Here is a 27,464-nt window from a genome sequence, read left to right as displayed (position 1 = left end):
TAGAAACATTTATGTTACTATTGATACATTAGAAGACTGTTATTCATTAGATGAAGAAAAACTTATTTGCAAAAATCCTGATACTTTCCGATTTACACACACTAATCCAATTTGTGAAACTGAATTGTTAACTTCAATAACAAACATACCATCTAGTTGCGATACTCGTATAATTCAAACAGAATATGAAATTTGGCATAAATTAAACAAACCAAATTCTTGGATATATGTTTTACCCAAACCAACAGATTTAACTTTAAGCTGTCAGACTAGTACGCCAATATCTATTGTTCTTTCAAACACAGGTATTTTTTCTACTTCGAATAATTGCAAAACTTACACCGGATCAACTATTTTGATATCTGTCTCAAATCCAAAAGAAAGTAATTTTCAGTCTATCATTCCAGATTTATCCCTTCCAGAAGTCTGTTGTGATGATATTAAGATAAATAATGAATCCAAATTACACCTTGTTCCCTTACAATTAAATAATCTCGATCGAGATGCATTAAATTTAGCAAGCCATAAACTAGATAATTTAGAGAAAATGACCTCAGAAACAAATATTAATTTTTCAGACACAATAAAAAATAGTTCTTATTTCACTTATGCAATCTTATTTTTGATAAAATGTATGTTACTTTATATTTTATACAGGATAATTAAATATTTTTACCGACGATTTCGTAGAAATCCGTCACATAGTTGTCAACAAATTACAAATTGTTTAACATTAAATATATGTCAAAGTAAACGAAAACATGTACATGAGACAGATTTAAGTATAGATTGTAAACATAATAAAGACAATAATTATAGTGAATCCAAAAAGTGTGAAGAGACTAGTTTCACAGAGACTACACCGATAAGACGAAGTGAAAGACTATCGAGACTAAAAGAAACTATTTAAATGTGTTAAAATAAAATAATAATGTATACAAATGTTTTATACCATTTAAATGAAAATTCATTTTACAATTATTTTCATTCTTACAAAAGGAGGTGTAATGTACCTACCTACTCACATGTAAGATAATTAAAGTATCTATGTATTTCTATATAGTTTTTAGTCACCTGGTATATGTTATTTACAATTATGAAAAGTTCTCATGTATAATCACTAATAATTATTTGCTGTTAGAAATCAGAATCAATACTCTTCATAAATATTTTCTTATTTAGAATAAATAAGTTTCGCTAGTTTATTCACCTAATACTTCGTATCTATGGAATAATAATAATTTATTTCTCTTATTTCTTTGTTCGATAAGCTATCCGTATTTGCTATTTTAATATTAATATTTGAGTCCAATCTCTTGTACTCAAATCCATCCAGAAACATCGTTAAATAATTGTAGATAACAGAACTTATATATTCATAGTTTTAAGAAATAACAAGCAGAGTGTAATTTTCATCCTCTAATATAATAAATTTATACATGTCAATATATTCTGTTTAATTCCAAAACAAAGAGTTAGTCCGGAGAAGAAATAAACGCATAGTATTCCATAACAATTACATCAATCAGAGGTCGACCCTTTGAAAATTTGTCCTGTATATACAATTTTGCATTTTTACAGCAATGAATATTCTGTATGGTAAATCTGAAACGCTTTCTAGACATTGCATTAGCTACAAGGTCGTAAGTAGAATCAGGGGATTTTTCGCAGTACATATATCGCCTAAGAACACATATATCCACTATATAATAAAATTCCAATAAAACACTAAATTTCGTTTATTGTAATATCTAATGAGTTTAAATTTAAATAATCTATTTAGCAAAGCTGGATATATTGTAGTTTGTGTATCTTCCAATTAGACAGTTTGCCGGTCTTCAAAAATAAAATAATTTGGTGGATTTTATTTAATTTTATTTGTTATTTTATATATTTTTAAATAATATTAATCGTATATAAATATAAGCAAATTCATTTTTTTAAATATTATTTTTTAAAGACATTATCTTCATTCACTTCGAAATTGTTTGTTACGTCCCTCAAAATGAAACGCATAGCAGACGGATTATCACCAGGTACCTAAAACAAAAAAAAATATTTTATTAACATTAAATACGACCATTTTATATAAATACAAACAAAAGCCTGTAAAAGTAGGTCTTTAATTTAACTGCATATGGACGAAATCATTAAACCCAAGCCAAAGCCATATTATGTTCTTCTAGAGTTCTAGACGAAACTTAACCTTTAACTACGGGCTACGGTGTACTCAGTACACCAGTCGCACTAAATTGGCCGCTATTTCTGATAAGCACTGGTTGTGCACGTGTCCCTCTACCTAACCTATCTCTGATGTGTCAGCTATAAACCTCAACAGTTGTAAAATTGATTGGTGCAGAGATAAGCTGACAGTTGGAAAAATTCAGGAGAAGTTTACCAGTGGTTTATGTAGTACACCAAGCACCTAGTTATGTAAGTAAATTTTGTGAGATTTATATTACGTTTATCTACTAAAAAATAGCATTATTAATGTATAGCGACTTATATGTAACAAAAGCTAGACATTTTGCAACGTTTTGAAAAAAAAAAAAATTTGTAATTTGTTATTAAAATTTTAATAAAACTTTCATTTTATTATAATAAAACTAGTTTTATGATAATACATTTGATCAAATATTTTATTTTAGCATTTTCTCATAACTTAATATACCGTTATCTATTTGGATATTTGTGAGTACCTATTATTGGACTATTTAACGACCTTCTAGTTGTTTTTGTGGTCTTGTTTTTTCATGTTCTTTCTTCCATAGCAATACGGTCATGTCTCTTTGAAATATTAATTAGAAATAAATAATAAAAATTACAAACGTTGCCTCTATATATTTCTCGTAACGTTTATAAATCGAGAGGTACTACAAAATATTTACTTTGCAGGGATCGTGTACCAGTAAGAAATCCCCAAAAACTCTCAGAAGATGAACTTAGAGCTATGGCTCAAGCTATATTTGAGAAAGAATCTGATGAAGATGTTGGTGGAGACCCAGATACTTCAGACGACGAGCTAATAGAAAAAGCGGAGCACGACACTGAATCAGAAGTTAATCTGAATGACGAAAATCAATATACGATTGACTCGGACACAAACAGTAACATTGAAAACAGTTTACATCTTGATGAAGACAATGATTATTTTATAGCAAAAGACAGAAAAACTAAATGGTATAAGAAATCTCTTCTTAGCAAATTTACTAAAACTCCTTCAAAAAATATTGTCAAGATATTTCCTGGGCCAACAGTTTGTGCGAGAGATGTTACTACGGAACTAAGTGCTTTTGAAAAACTCTTTACAAATGAAATCATAGAAAATATAGTTGAATGTACAAATTTGCAGATTGCAAAAATGCGATTGAATTATGAACGGCCAAGACGGGCTAAAGATACGACTAAACAGGAAATCATGGCATTATTAGGATTATTATTTCTTGCAGGGACTAAAAAACAAAATCATACACACTTCCTCGAATTGTGGACAAAAGATGGTACCGGCTCAGAAATCTTTCGAGCCTGTATGAGCACAGATCGATTTTTATTTTTGCTTGCTGCTCTTAGGTTTGACAACAAAGATACTCAAAAGGACCGAAAATCAATTGACAAACTTGCTGCCATTCGCTTTACTCTTGATACGTTTATGAAAAACTGTAGCAGCAACTATTCCTTGGGAGAAGAAATGACTATCGATGAAATGTTGATACCTTTTAGAGGTAGATGCAACTTTGTGCAATACATTCCAAGTAAACCTGCAAAGTATGGCTTAAAAGTGTTTGAGTTATGTGACGCGCAGACCTTTTATGTCACCAATTTTGAGGTGTATTGTGGTCAACAACTGGAAGGGCCCTACAAAAAATCTAACACACCAACGGATATTACCCATCGCCTGCTTCAACCTTGGAAAGGTAAAAACCGTAATTTAACATGCGACAATTGGTATACGAGTTATCCGTTGGCAATTGACCTTTTGAAGGAAAAGACAACGATGGTTGGCACACTTAAACGAAATAAAAGGGAACTACCTCCAGAGTTTTTACCAAGAAAAAACACACCAATTGGATCATCCACTTTTGGTTTTCAAAAAGAAGTTACCATTGTATCCTACACACCAAAAAAAAATAAAGCTGTCATTCTCCTATCTACCATGCACAGTAATTCTACAGTAGATCCCGAAACAGGAAAACCAATGATAATTTTAGACTATAATTCACATAAAGGAGGCGTAGACACTGTAGACAAAATGTGCAGTACCTATTCAGTATCCCGAAGAACACGAAGATGGCCAATGGCATTGTTTTTTCAACTCCTGAATATTGCCGGAATTAACAGCCAGATCCTGTAGAATGCTGCCAACATCGACAATCCTCAAAAATATAGAAGAGTTTTTCTAAAAGAATTATCATTGGCATTGATAAGACCTCATCTTTCTGAGAGGGCGGAAATACAGAGTTTACCTCTGGATTTAAAAATATTCTTGAAGAAATACAAAAACGTACAAGACGACCACGATGAAGAACCACCAGCAAAAAAACGGGGGAGGTGCCATTGTTGTGGAAGAAGCAAAAATAGAGTTACAACAATATCTTGCAACAAATGTAATAGAATGGTTTGTAAAGAGCACTCTGTTACGATTTGTGCAAATTGTAATTTAGTAGACGCAAACGAGGAAGAAAACGAAAGTGAATAGCACACATATTCTCAAATATGTTCATTTGTGAATGATTATTTACTCCTAGTTTTTAGATTTATATACTAGTTTTATAATATTTTTAATGTTAAGCTAATATACAAGAATCTCAAGAAGGTTATTTTTAGAGAAAAAGAAGTGGTTGAGTTTTTGTTCTTATATTTGTTGCTAATCTTTATATTTTCGTTATGTATTATTTTTTATGTTAAGACATTCTCTTAAATATATGCCTACACATTTATTAATATACAATATATGTATTAAAAATACCTAGTTGTGGCTTTTATTTGCGTTTTTAGTCGGTGGTGTACAGAATACACCGCGCACGTAGTTATGACTAATGGAGGGGCGCCCGTAGTTAAAGGTTAAAACATAATCTTAAACATGAGGTTCATTTTTATTTTGAAAAAGTATAATAAAATCGTTAATGAATGCCGCTAGCCCGGTATAAGCACATGTGCATTAATTTCGCTACTTACGGAATCCTTCTGATTGATTTCTGTGCCCGGATCCCCAGATATGTGAAGGCGTACACTCGTTTAATAGTATAGTTGTCTATTGCTATATTATTTTCATTCTCAGGTGTTCTTTAGATGGTCATGTACTTATGTAGTTTTTGTTTAGTTTATTTTAAACCCCTTTTTATGCTTCAGGATCAATTTTCTTAAACATTTCGATTAGTCGTGTCTTGCTTCTACTAATAATGGCGACATCATCTGCGTATGCAATAATTTGTACTGTTTTGGTGCTTATATGGCCGGTTACATTGGTTTTTCTGATGACTGCTTCAAGAACTAGGTTAAATAGCATGGTTGAAAGTGCGTCTTCTTGTCTCACCCCCATGTTGATGTCAAACAGGGAAGACAATTCTCCATCTACTCTAACTGCGGCTTTTGAACTCTGCAGCGTCATTTTCATGAGGCTGATATATTTTTTTGGTATGCCTAGATTTCGCAGGTCTTTCAACACTTTGTCTCTTTTCACACTATTAAAAGTTTGTTTAAAGTCTATATACATATTATATAGTTCTATGTCGTATTCACAAGCTTTCTCTTGTAATGTTCTAAGTATGAATACATTGTCTGTAGTGGCTCTATTTGGTCTGAATCCATTTTGATAATCGCCAACTATATTTTCGAAGTATTCTGACAATCTAGTGTAGATAATGCCAGAAAGGATTTTGTATATTACATTTAGCAATGTAATTGGTCTGTAATTCTGGCATTCTCTCGTATCTTCTTTTCTATATATTGGCTGGTAATTAAATTAATGCAAGTATTTCCAGTGGAAATCGTACATACTATGCTAATAAAAGATTGATGACATCGAAATTATTAGACAAAAGAATAGAAAATGACTATCTGCAGAACTTTGATTAGACTTGTAGTAACCTATGGTTGTGAAACCTAGGTAATGACGAAAAAAGAGAAAGCTCATCTCAGGACATTCGACAGAAAGATACTGAGAAAAGTATATGGCCCGTTGCAAGAGGAAGACGGCACATGGAGAATCAGGAGAAACGACGAGGTTAATGAACTGAATGAAGGGTATGACATTGTAAGATTTGTGAAAGTCAAAGACTGTCATAGCTGGGACATGTTCAGCAACAATTAGACACGAAAACGACAAAGATGTTACAGTGAAATCCGGTAGGAAGGCGGAAAAAAAGAAGGCCCAGGATGAATTGGTTGGATGACGTGGAAGACGACCTGAAAACCATGAATATAAGACAATGTAGAAGGGCCCAAGAGAGATCTGAATGAAAGGACATAGCCAGACAGGCAAAACCCCATCCAGGGTTATGATGAAAAAAGAAGAAGTAGGTATATGCACACGAGTTTTGTGTTTAAATTGCACTTAGAATCTTATTACTAATTAATTTAAACATATAGAGTAATCTAGAAAATAATCGTGATTGAGATTGGCCATGGAATCACATATTTGTACGGCTTGGTAGTCTAGTTACCTCTCTGATTGACGTGATATTATACAGACGTAAAAGTGAATGTCCAGTAGCAGTATTCGATTTCTACCAGCATTTATCATCCTGATCATTAGCCCTTTTGAACCCACTGCAGAACATAGGTGTAAATAATTCCATTGCTTCCAGTCTCCTCCGATGGTAGATGCTCTTGATGTGGTCCGACCATGTTATTGGAGAACTTCCTCGATTACGATAAGCGTCATGTTAAAGTTTCTAGTCAAAAATTTTCTTGGTGTAACTTAATAACTATATCAGTGTAACTATATCTCTAACTCTGGCAACATGGCCCGTAATTATTAAGAAATTATCAAATAAAAAGCCTTTTTTATTTGATATTTTCGTTATATACCTTTGATATAGGTATATAACGACAGCTTTTGATAAATTTGATAGTAACAATGTGTGTGATAAACGAAAAATGCAAATGGTGCAACGTCATTACTCCGATAAGTGTCATCTTTGCTATAATTACTAGGTTATCTGCACATGCTATTACTTGAAGTTGGTCTGTAATAATGTTTTTGTTTACAAAGTATGCTTGTTTTGGTTAGGATTTGATATATTTACATATATATATATATATATATATATATATATATATATATATATATATAGGTATATAATATATTATATTTATATAATATTATAATATGATACAAGAATAATTTTTTATATTAAACTTTGCATTTGCAGCAGGTTTGGTATTGGAATATTGTAATTTAGTATTTAGATTAAACTATGTATACAAAATCATTTTGGATTGATTCTTACCATATGGCCTGCATTGTTTACCCAGTAAAAAGCAAATTGACCAGACTTCTTATAATATCCTTGCCTATAATTGTCTTCAGACATTATCAACCGAGGTGCATCTTTCCATTCGTCTTTCCCTTTAAATGAAATGTCTTCAACCCATTTTAACGTCCCTACAAATGAAAATTAACACATAAAATTAAATTCAAAGATCTTTTGTTTCTTCGTTTGAGAGTATTGGTATTTTTGGCTGGATTCGGCTTCAAATATTGCTTAAAATTTTTTTCTATAGACCCTATGGCTCAAACTTAATCACAAATGCGTACGGAAATGAAATGTTCATAGATTCTCTTTTAGATTTTTTTATTGCTTTGGCCTATATAAGATCACGGACGGTCTATATAACAAAAATTATAAACTTTGTCTTGTTTATTAGGTATGTTGTGTTAGATAGATCGAAAAAAAAAATAAAAAAAATTTGGTGAAAGAGATATATTATCTTTATATGTTTTAATTTAAGAATGTTATGCTTTTTTTTTCTCTGCTATAATTTGAAATATTTATGGTTGTTGTACACGGGTAGAAAATTAACCGGACACTCAGATTTTTTTGATTTTTGTTGGTGTTTAGATCAAAACTTGTTTAATTTGTTTGAATTATATTTTATGCCATATAGCGATACCGTTTTTTTCTTGTTTGAACCTGTTTAGATGTTTTGTACGAACAATAACACTTTTACACATACTTTTGTTATTAATGTGAAATAGTGGCTTAGTGTTAATTTAAGTTTATTGTGGAACTGTACCTAATTATAAGTTCGGCTCCACGTTTTTATATTCTCTTCTGTTTAAAACTTTAAAAAAATAACACGAGAACAAGTAGCCCAAGCTGTTGCTTTACAGGATGATGGGCTGAGCATTCTTTACATCGCAAATGCTTTAGGAATCTCTCGAAGTACAGTGTTTGATGAAATACAAAGATTTAGGAAAACAGGACAATACACCAGAAGGTCAGGTCAAGGTAGACGAAGAACCACAAGTCAACTTGACGATCGCTTTTTCAGGTTACAAACTTTCCGCGATAGTACATTATTAGCACCAGTACTTGTTCAACGATTAAATGATGTCCATAGAAACACATTTTCCATTTATATCGTTCGAAGATGCTTAAATGAATATGGATTAATGTCCAGAATACCTGCCACAGGACCTCTATTAACAGCAGATCATCGGAGGCAACGTTTACACTTCGCCCGCGAACATCTTAATTAGGGTGTTGGCGATTGGAGTGCTGTGTTTTTCACGGATGAATCAATATTTAACAGATCATCATCAGATGGGCGGCCCAGAATATGGAGAAGAGTTGGTGAACGTTATCAGAAATGTTGATTTACTCCGAGAGTTCAATTTTTTGGAGGTGGTATAATGGTGTGGGCAAGCATTTTCCTAAAGGTTCATATAAAACTTGTTACAATACAAGGGGCAATTTAAACCCTCAATGGTATATTCAGCAATGTTTGAAAGATCATGTAGTGCCATTTGCCTCATTTGTTGGAGAAAACTTTCGTCTGATGTAAGATAATGCTCGTCCTCACATCGCAAGAATAACGCGGAATTACTTGGATGAAGTTGGGATTCATTTATTACCATGGCCACCAAGGAGTGCAGACTTAAATCCAATAGAGCATGCATGGGATACTCTAAGGCGACGTATTCAAAGTAATTATGGTAAGTTTGAAACCATAAATGATTTGAAGCAAGCAGTTTGTGACGAATGGGAGCAAATCCCTCAAGCAGACTTTGCTGCCGTAATCCGAAGTATGCCTGATCAAATTAGAGCGGTAATTAGGGCTCATGGAGGTAATATTCTCCACTAAATATCGTTTTCCATAAAAAATATTTATATTTGAAAACATAATTTTTTTTGTTTCTTTGCAGATTTCCAAATTTTTTAAATTGTTTATTGTTTTTTCTATGTAACCAACTTGAGTTGTAATAAATTTGAGTTTTAAATTTTGTATTATTAAATACTAAATTGGAACCATCTTAAAGTTTTTTAAACGGCAGTTTTTAGGAAAAATCTGAGTGTCCGGTTAATTTTGCACCCCAGTGTATATGTGGTTTAATTCTTTGGATTAAGATTAAAAGGAAAACAGATTCTTGTAAATACTGTAATTGGTGTGATTTACAGAGTAACCAATTTAGACAGGGCTTGTTTTAAAATAAACTTCTTCAGCAATGAAAGAATAGTTTAATACAACACATAATAAAAATATTGTTATTCTTATAAAACAAAAACTGGCTCCTTTAAATAGATATTTAAGTAAACGTACTAAACATACCGGGTGTATTCACAATTAAGTCCAGTTGGCCAGTATATACAGCAACAGTGATGTTTGTTAGATTAAGAAGTGCTTCTACTATGTGTTTCACTGGCTTCATAAAATCAGTACCTAATAGAGACCACACTTCATTTATTAGTTCAAAAAACTTAGATTTAATACCCAATGTACGAGCAACTTTCCTATTCATTAATTTGGATATTTGAGGATTTATATCTTCACCTAAAATAAAGTTATGCCATATGTTATAGCAAGTGTTAAGCGTCACTAAATTTTAATTAAAATATTCAACGATTTAATTATGTTTCATATGAGTCCGCTAGATGCAAAACTTTGTATTTACTGTATAAGTCAAACTGAGTTATTTGCAAAAAACTGATAAATTTTGCAAAAAACCTTAGACATAATAAAGGCACTTTTTTGTGATAGATAAATGCTTTATTAGGTAAAATATAATGATTTTTTTCTTAGAAAAGTTATTGGGTGTGCTAGAAAAAGGAGGAAGAATTTGAAAATACCGAGTTTTCCAAGTGAACTATGTAAATACAGATTTATGCAACTAACATTTGCAAATACATGATAATAGTCAACCATTAACGATATTAGTGGTTGTTATATTAGTCTGTTTTCTAAACCTAGTGTGTTAGGAATAAGGAAGAAAGCATGTGGAAGTAAACTTTTAGTGAAGTTTATTTTTATCCAAAGTACAAAAGGTATTACAAATTATAATATGTATATATTTATATTAATTCCTAAACTCTAAGTTCCTCTGGGTCCTCATCATCAATATGATCATTTTCTGCAGCACTCTCGTTATTATTTGCTTGTACGCCAGTATCTATAATTTTATAAAATTTGAGATCCGGCTGGTCTCTCCAATTTTTACCAAAATGGTTTCTAAGGAGAGTGCCTATGGACGATTTATCTCCTTTCAATGAACATCCAATCTGTTGTAACTTTGGTTTCACTAAAGAAATCTTTTTCCCTTTTCGTATTATAGACTTGCTGAACCCTATGTCAGAACGATAAAATATTTCCCCCCTTACCGTAGCCATATAATCTTTGTCCTTAGAAAATATAAATCGTTTCGTTGCATTACATTTAAAATGCCACTGGGAAGGTTTTTTAACAACAACGTCACTCGTCTTTCTCCAGTCTGATATCTGCCAGTCTTTACCAAGTCTCAGCACCTTTGAGTGTTTTCCAATTATGTCTTCATATTCTTTTCTGTTTATTACAACGTTCTTCTTGTTTATCTCCCTTTCTATCATACCGAAAATCCTATCTGGCGGCAAAAAGGAATGACCAACAACAGGAAACGTAAACTCTACTTCCTTGATGTGACCAGGTGCTTCATAAACCAACCAGTAGATTATCATAGACATCATCGTGCTATTTTTTTTCTGTCCACCACATCCATCTGCAAATAGGTGAACTTTTTCGATTTGATTTTTAAAGTTGAATTTTATGAGAGTATCATGTACAGCAGAGGCAACAGCATTTGAATCTTTTGGATGTTCAAACTCCAGCCACACATATGACGTCACATTTGTAGAAGAAAGATGGGATTTCGATTTTCCAGCCACGATGGTGAAATTATAAAAATTTATTTGCTGTGAGAAATAAGCCGCCTGGTCGGGAAGCTTTGGCAAAGAAAGATTTTTTTGACAATCAAAAGAAAATATTTGTATGTTATGATTTGATTCATTTTTTAACAAAGAATAGAAGGCTTTAGCTCTTAACGTATGAACTCTCTGCTCTGTTATAACCTTTAACTTTTCTTCTTCTGAATTTTCTTTTCTCAAAATTTCCTTCGCTCTGAGACACGCAGAACAAGCATCTACTAAGGGAGTGCCGAATGATATGTTGTAGTGTTCATTAACGTATGTTCGGAAATATGATAGCTTTACGGAATGATGTGGATGACGTTGACAATACATTCTGTAAAGCTTTGTAAAATTCAGATCACATGGTAAATACAATCTAGTCGATCGTCCTCTATTATAATGACTCTCTGCACCGTTCAAACGCCCCATAAATGTTTGGATAGATAATTTTATTGGATCAAATCTACCTTTTGTTGTATCTCCCCCTCTTCTCTCTTTTGGTATTTTACCCCGGATAACAAACGTTCTTACAACACGCTATATTCTTTCAGAACTTAAATGAGTTATTCCAAGAAATGCTGTCTTGCATACTCTTAAAAGTCCACCCTCTACTGTAGGAACAAAATATTTAATTGAAATTTCATGTAGGTTTGTACCTGATCTCTTGGGCTTTTGACCTTCACAAAATTTCAGCAAAAAAATATCTTGTTTTATTTTTTCAGTTGTTGAATACAGATTATTATGGAAACGCTGAATGTCTCGCAACTTTAAATCTATACAACAATACACTTTCTTTGTATGGTTACAGGTGGGAAAACCGGGTAAATCCTTAGGTTTATGCCTAAAAATATTGACAATAAGTCCCAAACCTATCTAGTTAATTGTAGACACCTCTTACCTCTTAAGTTTCATTACATTTCGTTTCCATTTTTCTGTGTGTACAACTCGTTTTCTTCCTTTTCCTTTTTCACAAGGTCTAATATGCATATGAAGATCCATAATGTTAATTATTTGCAATATACTTGGTGTTTTTAGTACTCAAATAACAAACAGTGAAACCGGTAATGGCGAATGATGGAATAATTGACATGTGCACATGAGACGTGTCATGTGACTCAAACAATGTAAGCGATTGGCCAATTGCAATTACACAGTTATGCAACTGGCATAGGCTGACAAATACAGAGTTTTGCGTCTGATTCAAGATTTCTAATGCCTTTTTCTTAGTAAATACCTTTACCTGCTGAATTTCTACATCAGCAGATAGCTATAACATGTGACAAATAACTGTCAGCTAAAACTCAATTTTTACAATTTTTGCAAATACAGAGTTTTGCATCTAGCGGACTCATATTAAATATTCATTCTTATTTCAGGTGTTTTTTAAGGATCAGTTTCAGTAGATATTAATGTCAAAAGTTTTTGGTGGGTTTGGTGAATTTTTTTGCCTTGGTACCAGTAATATTTGAAAATAATATATACACAACAAAAATATATTGAAAATCCGTATACTAATTGCTGTTAGTTAAATAGTCATAACTACTAGTCAGAGATATTAATTGCTAGTCATAATTGCTAGACAGAATAAGTCTGCTGTAAGTGGCATGCACTGGTATCTACGGCAGCCTTATGGACCATTACCGAATGTGTTCCGCTGCATGTGTTGACAGTGGAAAGAAAAGAGTTGTATGTGAGAAGAGATCTAGACCTTATTATGGCCGAGAGAAGACAGAAAGGAAAATAGTCAATTGGAAAATGACAAGAGGAATGTAACAGCACGAAGGATGTGGCACAATTTACAAAGATATGGCTTCCGAACATAAGAGATTGGTAGGACTGTGGTCACAGGCGACTGGATTATTTCATAACTCAGGTGCTCACAAGACATGGGTGTTTTAGGGCCTACCTTTGTAGGTTCAGAGAGGCTGACATGAATGAACGCCTATACTGCGGACACTCAGACACTGTGAAACATACGACGTTAAAGTGCAACAGATGGATAGTAGAATGAAACAGAATGGAAAGAGAGACAGGTGTTGAATGTTGTAACAGTGAGAAAATGATTAAGATAATGATTAAAAATAAAGCAAGTTAGACTAGTGTACTCCATTATATCCATGCAATGATCAAGAAGAAAGAAGAGAAGAGAGAAGACTGACAGCTAGATCAACGGCAAAGGTAAGAGGGAAAGATGCTCTTAATTAAAGCTAGAGGGAATACGTTTTGATAAGAGGCGACAAAGTGAGTAAGACTTTATGAGTGGAGAAGAAAAAAATGCCCGGCTGAGGATAATGCCGTTCTAGGAGTAAAGAGGGTCTTTCACGTACTACCTGGAACGGGGTTCCTTTTAAAAAGTCCTTGGGAACTATCGCTGGGATAAAGAAGAACGAATCGTGCACGAAGGTTAATCAGGCAACGTCCTGGAGTGAGATGTCTGTTGAAGATTTCAGATCCCGCTTTATAAACAAAAAAAACTTTTTATCTCACAATTCTGTTATCTTGTTACCCTATACTGTCTAAAAGATGGGTGCCATACCTTGACCTGTCAAAGGTAACTTTATATTACAGAGTTGTATTATATACGAAGTAGGAAATTTTTTCGGTCGCAGATTGTGTTTTTTAATACCTTGTAATCTTAAATATTGTTTATCCAGTCACCTCTGAGCCATTTAAGGTGTGTCGGATATTGTGAGCATTGTTTTTTTGTTTATTAGGCCACAGGGATTACTAGGGGAATTTTATGAGTATTGCCAATATAAATGGAGCACTTAGATACATAAAACTGTTGAGCAAGTATCACTTATGCTATGAAATTTATATGAACTAAAACAAAAAAAAAACAAACTCATAAAAACTGACAAAATAGCTACTTAGAGAACATAACTTTTATCTATTTACATATGTATGCAACTTTTAAAGTAACCGATTAATTCTACTAACTTAGTCCCCGTAATTTAACAGTGGGTGAATATCTAAAAACGTTGTAAAAGTCAACTTCGTCAGACTCTTGTTTTACGACATTTATAATGGTATTCCACATTAGAAACGCACTTTCAAAATTTTCTGTGTCTATATAGTATTTTGTTGCTTCGACCGCTTCCATAATTATGTTGTATCCATCTTTATCGATTAGTCCCTAAAAACAAAAACTGCTTTACTGAGTAAATCATTATTTGGTTTATAAAAGTCTTTTATACAGTGTGTAAACCACTTATTAAATAAACTTGTCTCTGGCCTTGCCTTATTATAAAAACGCTAATATCTGTCAACTTTTAAATATAAATATGCACGTTTTTAAACATAGACTTAAATGTACAGGGTGATTCACGCAACTCTAGCATAGTCCATAATCTTTATATTTAATGGAACACCCTGTATCTTTTTATATTTTTAAGAGCTGCTTAACCTGATTTCAACGAAATATATCATGTAAGGTCTTGTAAATAATTCATACTAATATGTTATTAGGAATAATACAAGGTGAAATTTTGAAATTTCACACAAAAAAATTAATAATTTATCACTTAAAAATAATATCCATATATTCTATCAATATACTGGTTTTTAATTTAATTTTTTGACGAAAATTATACATAATTGCAAAATTTTACCTTGTATTTTTTATAATAGACCCTCTATAATATAGTTTGTTGCGATAAGGATGTTATGAAGATTTTAAAAACATAAAGGGCGTTTCATTAAAAATACTAGTGTTGATAGAGTACGACTATGCAATACTTGCGTGAATCACCCTGTACATCCGGATGCCATCAACACACAGGTAAGAGCACGATTATTGAACTTCCACATTTCCTCGGTACATTCCGATATAGCATTCATTCATCGACAAATGTCAAACATATTCATCCAACTTGAACCTCTCCTACCTTCCAACATTTTGGATTAATATGAAACTTCTCTTCTCAAAAAGTATACGTTCTTTCTAAACAATTCTTTATCTCACCTCCAAACAAAATTAAATAATCTAGGGTCCACTCCTTTCAGTCGTCTACCATTTCACGATAAATGGATTAAAAATCTCACAAACATCCAAATCCCTAGAAATATCTTAAAACTTCTATCTCTTGGACCTAAGTTTGGATTACAACCCTTGCTTAACGATTATTCCGTATGTAATTTCGTAGCTGACATAGAAAACATACTTTCACATTCGGAAGCCAATGAACTCCTCGAATTAAGATCATCTGCTAATAATATTCTCACCAACTTTTCACATAAACCTCCCTATGCCAGCTCGGATATAGATGATGTCTATAGACAAACGTCCACATTCCTTAAAGAACACCGACCTGATGGTATTAACCAGTGACAAAGGCAATGCAACAGTACTAATGATGAGAGAGCAGTACTTAAACCTGAGCCAACAACTTCTAGATGATAATAAATATTATCAGCCACTTCTCCGCAATCCCACCTCAACTTACACAAATAAAATAAATAAATTCATCACTGAACTAAAAAATAAAAAAATCATCGATGATAAACTAGCCAAATCCCTCCATAACTATAATGGCAACGCCCCCAGGTTCTATTGTCTTCCTAAAATCCATAAGCCCCAACTGAGTATGCGTCCTATACTATCGTCAATAAACGCTCCTAACATTAATGTAGCCCAATTCCTAACGGACATTCTTTCACAAGCATACAACTATAAGAACGAGTTTAACATAGTAGACTCTTTCCAGTTCAGTGAATTTATCAATAATTATCAGTTACCAAGAGAATATGTCTTAGTAAGCTTCGACGTAGTATCACTGTTTTCTAACCTCCCACTCTCCACATGAAAATGAAAATGAAATCCAACCACACAGTCCAGTATCGTGGGAAATATTCTCGGAATTATTAAAACTGACGTTTGACACCAATTATCTAATATTTAATGACAAATATTATCGCCAAATCTTTGGAACTCCCATGGGATCGTCCATTTCCCCCATTCTAGTTAATTTCGTACTAGATGACCTTATCAATGAGAGTATCAGTAAGTTAGATTTCCAGGTTCCCTTTGTAAAGCGTTATGTCGACGACTTGATCCTAGCAACACCACCTGATAAGATTTTAAGCACCTTATCAGTCTTCAATAGCGTTGATCCTCACCTGCAATTTACTTGTGAATTGGAGGTTGATAACAGCATACCGTTTTTGGATATGCGAATCATACGCACACATAGTAACAAATTGGGCACTACGTGGTACAGGAAAGACATGGCGAGCAACCGGTTCTTAAATTACCACTCTACACACCCAATAAGATACAAACATAACCTTGTACAAGCTCTTAGCTTTAGAGTACACACGTTGACCCATACGCGGTACAAGAGGGAATCTTTGGATTTACTCAAATCCATTCTCATTGATAACTCTTACCCCATATCCATCATCAACAGATATCTTTTCTCTAAAAGCTATGGTCATTCTATTTCGGAAGCACCTAACGGTGCAATACTAGCCTCCATATCCAATAGCATACAGACGAACATTTCCCCGTTAACCCCAAAACCAGCCACAAAATATGCTTCTCTTCCCTATTTCCCACAAATTACGAACAAGCTTACTAAACTATTCAAAAACTTACCCGTCAAAATATCCCTAAAAAATACTAAAACCATTGGAAAGGTATTCTCCAAGTCTAAAACTCCACTAAGCTCGTTAGAGCACACTAATGTTGTCTATCAGATACCCTGTTCAGAATGTAACTCCTGCTACATTGGCCAGACTAGTCGATCTCTTCTAGGGCGTATAACTTCACACAAAAGTGACATCAGACTTTCCAAACCCTCTTGTGCCCTTGCACAACACGCCATTTCCACTAAACATCACATTGATTTCACAAATACCAAAATACTGGCGAAACAAAACAACCATCAGAAACGCTCCTTTATTGAAATGTGTGAGATCCTCAAGAACTCATCGGCAATAAACAAAAGAACCGACATCGACAATTTGAGCCAGGTTTACCACTCTCTCATCTTACGAAATAAATGATACCAACTATTCTTCAGTTAAAAGTTGGCGTATTTTCCATTCAAAATAATAACAAAATCATCCCCTATTTCCAAGTTTCATTAAAACATAAATTAAAAATAATATATCAAAATATTTCCGCCATACAAATTCCACCCGTCCAACTAATTATGCAATGTCCCCTGTAGAAGTTCATAATTGTCTCAAACCTTGGAATTTGGTGACACATGGCCCTTAAATAAAAAAATTTTCGGTATCGCGTCAAGTTGTTTGCTAGATTGCAATAAATCAGAACTTTGTTGGTCTTCAGCGGAGAACCATCTAAATGAAGACAAATGTTCCTTTAAAATTTTTTAAATATTCATATCTAAGAATATGAACATTATTTTCGGCAAAGTTTGTGTGTTGTTTTTTGTTTTTTGTTTTTTTCTTTTTTGGTTAAGTTAGTTTTAAATAATGAGTAAAGTGTACAGTAGATATATGATAACATCGATAATATACTACATATTGAGTTGTAAGTTATGAACTATAAACATCTGTATTTCTTATAAACTCTATGTCATTTGTTATATTTTAGAGAACTGATGAAGCTTTAGAAATATAAAGCGAAACGTCTTCGATAAACTTATGAAGTAGTTGACTTCTTTTTTTATTTGCCAACCTGAATGACCGATTAAACCTCTGAATTCACTAGTTGAATACTTTAGATATATATATATATATATATATATATATATATATATATATATATATATATAAACAAAGATTTTTTCTACATTTTAGAAGGAAAATCCTTCTGTTGTTGAATGATGCAAGCTTGATGTTAAAGTTGGCCCATTGTTTTATATATATAAGTTAGTTTTAAATAATGAGTAAAGTGTACAGTAGATATATGATAACATCGATAATATACTACATATTGAGTTGTAAGTTATGAACTATAAACATCTGTATTTCTTATAAACTCTATGTCATTTGTTATATTTTAGAGAACTGATGAAGCTTTAGAAATATAAAGCGAAACGTCTTCGATAAACTTATGAAGTAGTTGACTTCTTTTTTTATTTGCCAACCTGAATGACCGATTAAACCTCTGAATTCACTAGTTGAATACTTGAGATATATATATATATATATATATATATATATATATATATATAAAGATTTTTTCTACATTTTAGAAGGAAAATCCTTCTGTTGTTGAATGATGCAAGCTTGATGTTAAAGTTGGCCCATTGTTTTATATATATAAGAAGAAGAAGAACATATTGGTTAAAGAACCTCAGAATCTGGTTTAATCAACATCTGTGCAGCTTTTCCGCGCTGCTGCTGATAAGATAGGCACATCAAGAAGAAGAAGAATCCGAGCCCCCAGATACTACTACTACACTCATCACTATCCTCAGGTCCCCACTATTATATATAAAGCCTCCTATTCCGAACATCAGCCAATCCGAAAAAAAAAGCCCTGAAAGAACTTTAGTCAAATCCAAATTCAGTTATTCTTCCCGCCGATAAAGGCAATACCATCTTCATTCTGAACACTTTTTCTTACATCATTAAACTCTCAAATATTATTAATATTTTAAACTACAGATCAATTCCTAATAATAAAACAACAAAAGCCATTATCAATAAAACCTTTCTTCCTGTTGACATTGAACAATCTCTAATACCTCGTGAAAAGTGTTCTAGAATACCTCGAATAAATAGTCTACCCAAAATTCACAAACCGGCTATTCCTCTACATCCCATTGTCAGTACATTTAACTGTCCTACACAACCATTGGAAAAGTACTCGGCAAAAACTCTAGAACGTCTTGCCGAAAATGCTTCATCCTTCGTCAAAAATTTTTTTTATTTTATTTAACTGTTTAAATAATACCCTATCTCACCGTCAGATATTCCAGTAAGTTTTGATATCGTTTTACTCTTTACAAAAATTCCTATAGATGAAACTCTAAACATTTTAAAAACTAAATACAGTATGCAGCAAGATTGCTTATCTCTCATTAAACATTGTATATCCAACAATTCTTTCATCTTCCAAAATCAATCCTACAGACAAATATATGGTGCCCCAATGGGCACCCCACTATTTCCAGTAATTACCAATATCTTTATGGTAGATTTGAGACTCTATCTCAGATCTTGAGCCTGTGATTCTGAGCACTATCCACATCAATGCTCAAACCCATATGTTGGCTACGATATGTTACGATACATTCGTCATTTAGCCCTATGGCAGGAATGCTTTGGTGTTTTTTTTGAATCCCATCTAAATGGTATATATCCTACTATCCAGTTCACCATGGAGATAAAAACTGATTCATTCCTACCAGTTCTCGACGTTATCATAAAGAAAAACCAAGAAAAACCAATTCCGAGGATTTTATCACTCTGTTTCTCGAAAACATACCTACACCAATCGTTACTTGCATGCCAAATCTCATCCTCTACTTTCACAAATAAATTTAGGCATTAATACCCTTGTCTCTAGATCAATACGCCTTTGCGATGATGCAAGTAGACCCACTGAGCTCTCTAGTTTAAAACAAGCCCTCAACCAAATGGATTACCGCGAAAATCACATCAATAGGAGCATCCACAGACATCAATCTCTCTCATGAACAAAATATCATCCGCTCCACCCGCCAATCAAAATCTTACTGTCAGAAATGTTCTGGTTCTTGTTTCTTGTCAGAAAACTTTTGAAACAGGTCTTTGATACCACATATTCTTCTTCTTAGCAAAGTTGTATCAGACAATCGCATCTGTCATTGCGTGTGCCATATTCTGCCGTGATATTAGCTACTCTTTCTTTTCCGATTTTTGCAAAAAAGTCGTCGCCTAGCATAATGTTAATATGGTGTTTCGTAAGACTTTTTGTGATTACGTTATTCCTGCATAAAATTCTTCAACCTCATTCTCTTCTTTGTGTGCTATGGGTTCATCTACTTGTAATAGATTAAGTATAGTGCTTGTACATTTAAGTTGTAGTAGCGGTATCCTTTCGGAATAAAGGGTAGAGTTTTCTAGAGATTTATCTATGTTTATTGTTTATGATAAATGCGACGTCATATTGTTGAGGACAGGTATTTTCTCTTTCAGAGAAGTAGATAACATGGTTAGTATTTCTTGTTTTCCTGTGCCAGGCCATTTTACTTGGCTTAATCCTAATATTTGAATATTCCTGTTCATTTCTTGAAATACATTATGGACCGTTCTTGATCTTAATAGATTTCGAATATTCCATGTTACAATTTTTATCGATTTTTTTCATTATAGCCAGTTTTTTATTAAGTTTGCATGTTTTATTGCTCGTTCTTATTCGTTCTATTACATTTTATTCTATTTATTTCGTTGTTATTACATTTCCTTATATTACTCAGCAATTTTATCAACTTCATTCTCATGATTACTGTTTCCTACATACAACAAAGTGTCCCAAAGCTAGTTTTGGCCCTTGGTTATTTCCACTATTTCTCTTAGAATATTAGCAATTTGTACTATTTTTTTAAGCGGTTATCAATTTTAATCATAATGATCAGAATTTTAATTACGGACAATAACTATATGGAACCATAACGATTTAAATAATGATATTCCTGAAATATTCTTTATCCAAAAATTTGAACAGGGTTTTCGGTTGCTTTCGAAACATTTACTTCGAGCGATACTATTATCCATTAATATTGCAGTATATTTTTTGTTATATTGGTGAGATTACTTTAAATATTATGGCCTAAAAAAATTTCTGGTTTGCCCGACTGTTTTTTAATAGCATCATGTTCAGCCCAAATCAAGCAAAACAAACGTCAATTTTTATATTCCATTTAAAAAACGATATTTTAAATGTATGAAACACTCTATGATTGCATATAACTTTATAATAATTAAATAAATGCAATTTAGAAAAAATTATTTTACAGAATTCACATAAGAAATAAAACGGATTTTACTGAGGTATTATTCTAATAATTTTACCCAGTAACTACTTACCAGATTTAGCAGATATGGAGCATAATTTAGAATGGAATCTATCGGTGAAATCCACGGAGCTCCAAGACCAACTCCCTTTAAGTTTGATTTTATTTCACCGTTTTGTACAGCCTAGAAAAGTAATAACATGATATTACATTGCAAATTAATTAACAATTTGCCTATATTAAATTAATTTTGCCAAAACTATAACAATTTTGAGGTATCAGCTTTAGGTGTACTACTTGCTTTTTGTTTTATTGATATTTATTTTAGACATTAAAACTTTCCAATAGCGACCACCTTCGATGAATCAAAAGCTCTTCGCTAAAGAGGCGTGGTCGTTTAAGAGAGAACATGGGAAAATTAAAGAAACCGATCTGCATTTCACGTTGTTTATCTACATATTAAATATAATTTTAATTTTTAATAACTTTAATTTACTAGAAATATAAGTGAACACATAAATTCAAGAATAGATACTTTTTTTGGGTACACTGTATAGTAAAATATTTAATTTTTAAAATATTCGTTACACAGGCTTCAAACATGCTTAAATTGCAGGTTCTTCTTCTTTAGGTTTAAAGTTAGAAACAGTTTTATTTATTTCTTGTATTTCTATCCATATATCTTTCTCAATACCATCAATGAAGATCAATCCTCTTTGGATTGATGTGTCAACTTTCTGTTGACACATCAATATTAATCAAGGCAAATTGTTTTAAATCCACTAATGTGTCTTTCATAGTAGGAAGTAGTTGTGCATCTATATTACATATAAATCCGGCTTTAGTAAAGCATTTTTTTATTGTCATCGGCGACAAAGTACACCAAGCCACTGTAATCCGTATCAAGGCATTAGTTATGGTAATGCTTTTCTCTATGTCTTAAGGACGTCAACCATTTTGTATACAAGTTAAAATCATCTTAATGAAATAGCTTCTACAGATTTTTTTAAAATTCTGGATAATTCTTTGGTCCAAGGTATGGCAACGTGAGGTAGTATACATTCTTAAAACACCAAGGATTTTTGATTTTGTTTGTGGTAAGTGGTTCCTTCTTTTCACCTTCCATATTGGCACATAACAAAATTGTAATTCTTTTTTTTTGCAGTATTTCTTCCAGGGCACTTGTCATTTTTCAATGCATATGTTTTTATTGGCAACGTACAATAGTACAGATCCATCTCGTCTGCATTAAACAAATCTTTTGAAACATGATTCTTTACAATAGTAAACAGATTTCCTTTCCAAGATTTAACGTTTTCGACATTAATATCGGCGGATTTTATTTGGCCACATATTTGCTTTGAAAGTAATATCGTGTAGAAAACGAAACCCTTTTTACCAACCTCTTAGGAATTGCACAACGAGACCTTTGGCTTAAACTATAAGCTTAGACGTTGGCAAGTTCGTCTTTAGAGCCTTACAAAATAATTGAACACAGCTTGATCAACAGCAAACTTCTCTGTTTTAGAAATTTTTTTAGGAAATCAACATGAAACAAAAAATAAACACCTAATACAAAAAAAGCAAAGTTAAAACCAAAATTGAATTAATCAAGCAAACAATTGTAACCTTTATTAAGAGTATAATACCAACTTACTTACTTAATTAAGGTTAACATAGTTTGCTTGATTAATTCAATTTTAATTTTAACTCTTGTTTTGTATTAGATGTTCATTTTTTGTTTTACGTTGTTTTTAGCTTTTCATCATCATCATCATCATTATCATCAACGTGTATGCGTCCACTGCTGGACATATATCTCCCTCAGCTCTCTCTATCTGTCTCTGTCTTGTGCGGCTTGCATCGAGTTATTTCTAACACACTTCAACTCATCAGTCTATCTAGTTGGTGGGCATCCTCTGTTCTGTATTTATTATTGCCTTGGTCTACACTCAACAATACATTTTGTCAATCGGTTGTCTGATAATTTGGAGCTGTGTCTTGTACAATTTCTTGGTTTGGAATTCGGTATCTCGAAGAGACACCCAACATCTAGTGCTCCATAGCCCTCTGAGTTACGCGAATCTTATTACCTTAATTTTTTGTGAGTGTTAATGCTTTCGCTCCGTAAGCGAGTATAGATAACACACATTGGTCAAAGATTTTCCTTTGGAGACATGTGGGTAGATACGATTTAAATACATAGTTTAATTTACCTAAAGTCATGTCCCAAGTCCTTATACACTGTAGTCTGTACAATATCCCTTCCATCAAAAACAAAATTTTGATTATTTTGATTTAGCACTAGATTAGTCATTATATGCGTCTTGTTTATATAAATCTTTAGTCCGACGTCCAAGTAATCGTGATATAAGTTTTCAAACATAGTTGCATCATCAATACGATTTTTAGCTTGTTGTTAAAACAAAGAAAACAAAGACATAAATATGTACTGTAGCCTGATGATAGAGCATGTATTGTAAGCCTTAAAATCGGTAGACAAAAATTCTACATTAAAAAACTTACTTAAAACAACTTACAATAAGATTGTGAGGATTGACTTGTCTCATATACACTACTATTATGGACTTGCATTGGCAACCTCTTTACCATTTAAATCTAAGAACTAATCGACAACAAATAGAGAAGAGTAGATTGGTTTACACGGTATTTACAGGTTTGAGGTAAGAATATGGTAATTTTCAAGAAAAAAAATATGGAAAGTCAGGGAAATCATACAGATTCAGTCAGTTAATATCAACTTCACTCACTCATAAAATATCAAATTGCATCCTACAATGCTGCTGCAGGCCTCTTTTTTCTTTTTATAGAGCCATCTTAATTAAATGTTGGCAACAATTTCAGTAAAATAATGTATTATCTTGTGTAGCTTAAAACAGTGAACAAAAGTTCAACCCAGTCCAATTGTTTATATATGTTTTAATCATAAATCTTGGCATATTGCCACCCTCTCTTGTCTTCTGTTTTATCTTTAACCCTCCGTTAGGCACGTGGTCTACAATCCTAGACCACCTCTTTTCAAACACTTGTATATCTGTCATTTTCTATTACATGCGCGTGCATCTCAGTAGCTGTTGCTAACGGTCGTCTTATTGTAATTTGTGGTTTTATTTGTGTTCGGCACTTCAGTTGAGTAACTTGCCAAGCATAGAACAGTACTGGTCTACGATTGTAGACCACGTGTCCACTGACGTTACAACATCTGGCTACATTCCAAATATTTGATTCTATTGTTTTCAAAATTCAAGGTAATTTTTATTTATTACCATTTGGTACACTTGTATATACTGTGATATATTTTAGATCACGAAACAGAGTCTGAATTAGAAACATCGGAGAAAGAGGAATTTGCCCAAGATGAAGGAACGTCAGACGACTCTGATAAAGAACGTCCTTCAAATTTTTATATAGGAAAAGACATGGTGACTAAATGGAAAAAGAATAGATCCAATTTACAAATTCCGTTTTCAAAATCTCATCACACTTATGCCTGGTACAAAAGGAAACGCACGCACTTTTGAAACTGAAATTAATGGCCTGAAGTTATTTTTGCATGAAACAGTAATTAGAGTAATAACTGTCTCGACAAATATTTTGATTGAAAAGATACGGAGCAATTACCAAAGAAATCAAGATTGTAGACAAACTTATGAAACTGAAATTCGTACGTATATTCGGATATTGTTCTTGATTGGTATTCTTAGAAGTTTTAGAAAAAATTTACATAAAATATGGGATATTTCTCAAGGATCCGGAGTTGAGCCATGCTACCTGGCATTGAGCGAGAAAAGGTTTCTATTTCTCATAAGATGTCTACGATTCGATTATGTGGAGACAAGAACAGAGCAAAGAGTAATTGATAAACTACCATTGACTAATCGCACCCATTAGAGAACTTCTTAGTTCAAAGTTCTTATTAAAGCAAAATAATTTTAATGGTTAATAAAAATTTTAAAATGTATGGAGTAGTCTTTTTATTGTCTAGTAAAGAAACAAGTAAATCTTTTGTTATAAAAACTGGTAGGTATCATTAACAATAATTCAACAACGTGCCTAACGGAGGGTTAATAATTAATTTCAAAACTTTGCTCTAATGTTTCTTAAGACAATTACTTATGTTATTTTCTATGTTAAAAATTAGACAGGTATTAAGAGTATAGTGGAGTATCGACTCCGCGATACTCTTAATTCTTCTTAAGCGTGCAACTAAATCTTTATATTCGGCTTACCACGTAGCCATAGATGAGAAGTGAATGATTTCCAGGGATTCAACAAACACTGAAACTATTAATATTGCATAATTAGTCTACCTTACGAGTTATAGAGAGTTTCGGTCAAGCGATTTACGGTGACACTATCTGGATGAAACCTCAAAAATGCAATTTAAATAATGGAAAATCTTATGGATAAGCCACAGCCCGGATTAACCCGCGCACGGACAATCGGAGTTCTACTTTAAAATATTTTCAATAAGAATGTTAAAAAACTTATAATTATTCTAAAATTTTAAATACTTTGTATAATAGAAACAAATTTCAAAGTATGGCAGGTTGTCAAATTGCTAGTTTTTCGTTAGATTTCGTTTTTTTTAGAAATGCGCATGCTATTTATGTTTGTGCAAAACGCATGCTAATTATTAAGTTGTAACTTACTTGGGATAGTATCAATGCTATTTCTACTGCCATTTTTCCACCGTAGGACTCAGAAAATATATACAATGGAACTGTCTTAAATTTTGGTAGTTTTCTATAGAAATTTTTTAAAAATTTCAGAAAGTCAGTTGCAATTTCAGAGTTATTCCTAGCATACAGGGTATTATTGGATACAAAAGATAATCCTAAAATAAAATGTTAAGCATGTAGCTTTTTATATTTAATATCTATATAATAATATAAATTCTGTTTTAAGTTTTGTATTCAATTGTTTTTGTCGTTGAAAACGATTTGTTTACATTCGAGTCCCCTAATATTCCGGTTGAAAAAGAGGTTTTTAGAAAAAATATTGCAAGTCAGGTATTCAATTTTTCTAAAACGTAATAAAGCTGTGAATATTTTTTTTGTCTTTATTTACATTAAAATTCTCCTATTCTCTGTATGTATTGTGAGGTAAAAATTTTCCAGTTAAAAAATTTAAAAGTAAATAATCAAGATGTTTTTTTGTCGGTTCGTTGCTAAGAACGAGGTCAAGAGGGACATTTTGTTTGTTTAGGTTCGTAGACCACAAACTGGCTGGAGACGTGAAGGGAAATTATTTGACGTTGAATTTTGTAAAATATAACGCAGAAAAGAGTGAAGCAGAAGATTTTAAACGGAGAAGACGTTTTGCGGACTTTAAATCAAGTTTGCGGACTGTTTGCAAATAATTGCAGTTTAGAAAAGAGTAACCACCAAAAGATTTATCTACATTTAGATAAATCTGAGAGTAGATACCGGAAACTGATGAAATTATTATATAGGATGTCCCCGTCTTCAGCTTGCTTCCTCCACCGAACCTAATTTACATCTCTTGATTGTTCGTCCCTGAGTATGGAAATGGTTGCTTTGTCCCTGTTGAAGAATATGTCCAGATAGATGTCCCATAGATGTTTAACACGTTTTTTTCAAAGTTAAGTGCGAAACAGTGAAATTCAGGTAACTTTTTAAGCGATTAAATTTCAAAGTAAAGACAGACATTTTTTTGCTAAAGTAATAATTGCTTTCATAACAATTTAAAAATTGTAATATTTAACAATTTTAATTTGCTTGTATAGAAAAGATATTTCATATATAAGGTTAAATTTTAAGATATTTTCATAAACAAGGATATCTTTAATTTTTAATAATCTAATTTGGCCATATTAATAAATAACCTAGGAACCATTTCGAAAATTTTTGTAGCAATCTCCTTTGTAAACAGATAGACATGTAGGTAAGTTTTTTTTATTCTGTATTTTGCAACTATTTATATAGTATATTTTTTGTGCAAGTTGTATGTTTGATAAATGTTTGTGGTAAGACACAATAAAGGTTAAATTTTGTTTCTTAACATTTGTTTCTTTTTTTAACTAACCTTTTTTGAGTTTCCGTTTGAAAAAGATATGTTTCTTTATGTTTGATAATTATTTCCCTAGTTACAACTAGCTGTTGTAATGGTTATAATTAGGCACCTC

The 27,464-nt window shown here is 32.4% G+C and overlaps 1 protein-coding gene across 1 annotated transcript in view; it reads right to left on the bottom strand.

Annotated features, from left to right (window-relative positions):
• Positions 1–1,862: 1,862 nt before the first annotated feature.
• LOC140445462 (retinoid-inducible serine carboxypeptidase-like) overlaps positions 1,863–27,464 on the bottom strand; it is a 60,346-nt gene continuing 34,744 nt past the window's right edge. The window contains exons 3-8 of the mRNA XM_072537492.1: positions 25,969–26,153; positions 21,369–21,479; positions 14,322–14,517; positions 9,775–9,996; positions 7,452–7,606; positions 1,863–2,040 (exon numbers count right to left, since the gene is read on the bottom strand). Coding sequence (XP_072393593.1) covers positions 1,948–2,040; positions 7,452–7,606; positions 9,775–9,996; positions 14,322–14,517; positions 21,369–21,479; positions 25,969–26,153 — 962 coding nt within the window. The 3' untranslated portion in view covers positions 1,863–1,947. The remainder of the gene's footprint in view (positions 2,041–7,451; positions 7,607–9,774; positions 9,997–14,321; positions 14,518–21,368; positions 21,480–25,968; positions 26,154–27,464) is intronic.

This window comes from Diabrotica undecimpunctata, chromosome 7 (assembly GCF_040954645.1).
Source record: "Diabrotica undecimpunctata isolate CICGRU chromosome 7, icDiaUnde3, whole genome shotgun sequence".
Taxonomy (NCBI): domain Eukaryota; kingdom Metazoa; phylum Arthropoda; class Insecta; order Coleoptera; family Chrysomelidae; genus Diabrotica; species Diabrotica undecimpunctata.
The sequence above is the reverse complement of the archived record's forward strand: the minus strand, read 5'-3'. Positions and strand labels throughout refer to the sequence as shown.